At 32.3% G+C, this 5606-nt stretch overlaps 1 protein-coding gene across 1 annotated transcript in view; it reads left to right on the forward strand.

The window, feature by feature from the left end:
- Window positions 1–791: 791 nt before the first annotated feature.
- LOC112047923 (uncharacterized) overlaps window positions 792–5606 on the forward strand; it is a 34785-nt gene continuing 29970 nt past the window's right edge. Inside the window, exon 1 of the mRNA XM_024085230.2 lies at window positions 792–947. Coding sequence (XP_023940998.2) covers window positions 902–947 — 46 coding nt within the window. The 5' untranslated portion in view covers window positions 792–901. The remainder of the gene's footprint in view (window positions 948–5606) is intronic.

The raw sequence follows: 5606 nt of genomic DNA on the forward strand, positions 1-5606 counted from the left end.
AGCATAACTGTTTAGTACCCTAGAGACAAAAAAAGAAAACGCAGCTAGCCATTCATAAGATGGGAAAATGATCGGAAGATGACAACAGGAAAAGGAAAAGGAAAAGGAAAGTTCATGATCGCAAAGCATGCATTCAGCGATCATTTTTATGTTCTATATAGTTTTTAAGTTAAAGTAAATTGTTAATACAGACTATTATATTATTATTATCCATGATTTTTACTCTCACGCCCGGTACAAAATAAATGAATTAATATATATTTATTTATTTAAGGCCAGAAGGAAAATAAATAAACTTACTAAAATGCACAACAATATACAGCTGTAATATATACAATACAACACAAGAATATATACCTGAAATAAATAAATACATATATGCACCAGGCAGAGGATTCACCCCGGCCGGCACTATTATAAACCGGCGGACTATCCTAGCTGAGTCCAGCAAGACCGCTTTTTACATATTGTTTGCGAGCGAACTGCCACGGAACCCTAAAATGTTATTATTATTATTGTAGATAATGTTATCATACCTTGCATATGAGTACGAGTAGTATATTAATCTTTCAGACAAGGCTGAGTAACTAGCTGATAGCTACAAAATACATACTAGGAAATCACCTAAACAATTAAAAATGTAAATAAATCATTCTAATGTTTCTTTTGAGGAGCATACAAAGTCTGTACACGTGACTTAGCTGCTACAAGATCAATGGAAACTGGAAGACTCATACAATGTACGTTGTAGTTTATGAGACTGATAATTTTCCTCGGCTCACACCTTTCTTATAAAGTCCGCTTCCTGGCATGGGCGATTTTACTGTGCCTCGCTCATTCACCATACGCTACCGTCACTGAAACATCATTACGAAAAAATCATCATTATTTTTGTGAAGCAATGAAAACTTACATGTTTTGGAGTGTGCTTGTTTTTACATATTTAGGTAAGAAAATAATTTATATTATTTAAAAAATATATTATTAAAAATATTCATAAAGTAAATAATAATATTCTATTAATTTTTATTTTGTGTTGTTTATTTTATTAACTTTGTTATCAAAATAAATAAGGACAATTAAATAAATGAGAGAATAATGAAGAATACATTAAAATTAAAAGGATGATATAGTTGTTCTACAGAATTTAATTATTAATGACGTCAATATTACGTCAATTACAATAATAATTTTAAAGTAATTATGGAAAATAATGCTACAAAAATATTTATACACTTGTATTAAGTAGTGATATATTAAGTAGATGAACATGATTTATTCGCACCAATAATTTATATTATTTTTATATACAATTTTATTTAAAACCACGACGAATGACGACAACTTGAGTACTTTTGGTTGTAAAAATAAAACCTGGACGAAATCGAAAATTAGTGTACGTCTAAAACCCATGCTAACTTGTGTTTTGGAATACCATATCTATGAAAAAACAGTGGCTTATAAGAATGGCATATTATAAAACATGGCATAAAAAAACTGATTTCTATAAATTTTAACGAGTTGTGTCAACTTTCAAATTAATTATTCAAGTTTTTGTTGTTAGGATTCGATTGCATAATTCACCTGATGGAACTCTTAGCCAAGATCCCCATTGTTGAAAACTCTACCCGGCCTATCTAAAGATGTTAATGGAAACTTCATTAAATTTTAATGGTTAAAATTAAGAATTCCTTGAATTGTCTCTAATAAATTCACACAGGAAATAAAATTGCCTATTTTTTTATGTTTTAATGAAGCCTACGTAAAAACAGTTAGTCTTTTTTTTATTGTTTACAAGTTAGCCCTTGACTACAATCTCACCTGATGGTAAGTGATGATGTAGTCTTAGATGGAAGCGGGCTAACTTGTAAGGAGGAGGATGAAAGTCCACACCCCTTTCGGTTTCTACACGGCATCGAACCGGAACGCTAAATCGCTTGGCGGTACGTCTTTGCCGGTAGGGTGGTAACTAGCCACGGCCGAAGCCTTCCACCAGCCAAAAGTCTACAAGTTATATTTTACTCTACATGCAGATACCCTGTGGTTTAACTAGCGTAATTCCTTTACCCGTAGACATACAGGAAATAAAATATAGCCTATTACTCTCTTATAATTTAGCTTTCCATCGGTGAAAGAATTTTTTAAATCGGTTCAAGTGGTCGTGAAAACGTAACAAACGAATATTTTCGCATTTATAATTTGTTGTGTGCGAAGTTATTGGTATTCACGCCTTTTTGCAAATTTAACAGCTTTATTTACGAGAACCCCATTTTCTAATTTCCATTTAGCAACTTCATTGACGAAATTCAAACAATTGAGTCTGCAAAGTTTCATCGTGGGCTGTGAACGTGATCTAAATACTTTAAATTTATTCAATTTGTACAATGCCTATTTTAATTATGATCACTTTCAGTTTTTAACCGACTTAAAAAAAGGAGGAGGTTCTCAATTCGGCGCGTATGTTTTTTTTATGTTTGTTACCGCATAATTTCGTAATTTCTTAACCAATTTTGAAAATTCTTTTATTGTTTGAAAGAGTATACTTCCAGATTGGTCTCATTTAATTTTCATGAAAATCGGTTGAAGGCGGTGCTAACACAGTGATGCATTAACTAAAGCCGATTAAATCTTAAACTTTTAGGATTTAAAGACCGTGGTTCTTTCAGAAACGGCTTTAATTAACACGTCACTGGCTTGGCACCGCCTTCAAAGTGATCAGAAGGTAGCATATACGATATTATTCTTCGCTTTTTAGTTTATTTGTGTGATTTTGAAGTCGGTTCAATTTTTTTTGTTAAAAAGATTTTCTTTCGTAATGTACAACGAAATATACGAAATTTTTTCGTTGTTTTTAATTCACTAGCTGACGCCTGTGACTTCCGGGAGATTATTGATGGATATACTCTTTAAGGGGGTTTTCAATTTTTATCCTTTTTTAATTAAGTAATTATTTTTCGAAAATTTTCAAGGAACAAGGCAGCGATTTACTTTTTTTGACACTTCCAACAATTATTGTTATATTTCAATCAATATAATATCTGTTTAGTAGTCTTTGAGTTTATCGTTACAAAAAAGACAGACTGAAGTGGCGGATAATTTATTATATAATAAGACGTATAGATGAGCCTAAAATGATTTTTATATTTTTACATATTCAATCGAAACCAGTTAAACGAGTACATTTTTACAACGTAATCAAAAACCGGAACCTAATTGCTTTGCTAATCTAATAAAAAGTTCTTTAAAGGCGCATTCCCACCGGTGATCTTAAGACTACGTTTGTGATAGATATATGTTTGCTTGAAAGAAGATATAATATTCATAAAAGGCAGATGCTTAATAGCTTGTTAAAACATAATCACATTACTACAAGATAGTGTTTTTTTTTTTAATTTTTGTTGCTAGCAACTTCTTTTCAATATAACTACAATGAAAAAAGTAATCGCTTTGATTAGCAAACCTGGGCCTGAAGTCATTTCGCACGTCGATTCGTTTTCTACGATCGCTAATGCTTCGAAAATCAAAAAGTGTATGGAAATGACATTTGCTATCGACAGGTCACGTGATCACGTGATCAAGTTATCCATCGAATTTGTCATTTCCATACATTTTGTTAGTTTTCGAAGCGATTGCGATTCTAGAAAGGAAACCGACGTGCCACATGGCTACAGGCCCTGAAAGCAATAATTTTATTTCTTTAGGTAGCGAACAATTTCAGTGTATCTGGCCTTGGTACAACGTCGACAAAAGACGAGTTCACTATAGGCATGTTGTTTAAAATCTCAATAATATCCTGTTCGCATTTTACATTAATTTAATAGAATCCAGTATATTATAACGTATTCAGATAATATTCTTATAAAATGCCTATTGGTTAAATACAATAATCAACGCTTTTTCATTTTGTACAATAATAATTGTTCAAGATGAATTTCCCATATTTATTATATTATTATAAATGTGAAAGTTTGCTTGCTTGTTACGCTTTCAAGCCAAAACTACAAATTTATTAGATTTGACAACCACATGCATGCTGAAATATTTATCTTTTATAAATCTACAATAAAGTCTGCGATGTGAAATACCCATGAAGGATATGATACATTTTTGATGGGTTCGATTCCCACAACTGGAAAATATTTGTGTGATGAGCAAGAGTGTTTTCCAGTATCTGTGTGTATTTATACATTATATAAACGTATATATTTATATGTAGTATATAATTGTATATTAATATTATAATATCAACTATCTTAGCACCCATAACACAAGCTACTCTGTATGCTTACTTTGGGGCTAGATAGTGATGTATATTGTTTAAGTATATTTATTATTTATTATTATTTTTATCTTCTTAAATATGGACACATCAAATGAAAGTTTACATACACCCGGAAAAAGTCGCAGGCGTGGAAAATTGAATTTTTTGGGCATCCACAAAGGGGATCCCTCTATGAGTTTACTAGGTTGATCCTAAAATACCTAGAAAACGTGCTCCAGAAAGACTGCGGAGAAAATAGATGATGTCAAAAACTGGACCAAGTTAACCTACAGCTAAAAATTTTACAAGAGACCGGAAGAGTTTTCTACACAAAACCGCAAAACAGTTTGAAGAGGACACCCAAAGATGTGATGTGTATATAAACATTTACTCGTTGTTACATCACAGCACTGTGAATGACCAGGTAGGTAGGTTCGTTAAACCCGAGTCCAGTCCACTAGCGACACTTTGCAAGGCCATAATGAAACACTTTTGCCCTAAAACTCGTATATCCTTAATCATTACCCGAAAATAAAATAAACATGTTCACGATAAACTCATAACCACAATAGTTCAGCGGTAAAAGCGATCGAACTAACCGAGAGGTTCGTTTCGATCCCCGCCCTATAGGTCTATTGTCGTACCCACTCCTAATACAGTCTTTCACGACTAGTTGGAGGGGAATGCGAATATTGGTCATATTTAAAAGATATGGCAAATATTATTTAAATAAAAATAACTCCAACTCTACCAATCAAACTTTGACTGGTAGAGCCTTTCTTTGGGAGGCTTTTTTTAGAAACCAAAAGGGATGTGGATTTTCATCCTCCTAACAGGTTAGCCCGCTTCCATCTTAGATTGCATCATCACTTACCATCAGATGAGATTGTAATCAATGGCTAACTTGTAAAGAATTAAAAATAAAACAATTTTCATGGGGGTTTTCACTAATAGGTAAAGTGATGTGATAGGTTTGAAGGTTTGATAATTTGATAAGGTTTTGTCTAAATTGTTTGAGACATGAAGATAATTGTTGAAAGTGTCGGAAAAATTCAAGCCGCATGGGAAATTTGATCGAAAACGAAAACGCTGCCTTATCCCTCTGAGATATAACAAAACAATGTATGGTGGGATATCTTCTTATACAGGTCTTTAAAAAATCCACGAGCGCATTTCATATATATCTTTTGAAGATAGCTTACTGTATCCATTAAATTAATGTTAACTATAACGTTTTTTTTAATTATTTGTTACAATTCACTTAAAGATTTAATTTTAACAAGTGGGATATAAGGGAGATATATGGCGAAACTGTGTATATACAACTTTTCTTGAAAAGTTAGAA

The sequence above is a fragment of the Bicyclus anynana genome, chromosome Z (assembly GCF_947172395.1).
Source record: "Bicyclus anynana chromosome Z, ilBicAnyn1.1, whole genome shotgun sequence".
Classification (NCBI taxonomy): domain Eukaryota; kingdom Metazoa; phylum Arthropoda; class Insecta; order Lepidoptera; family Nymphalidae; genus Bicyclus; species Bicyclus anynana.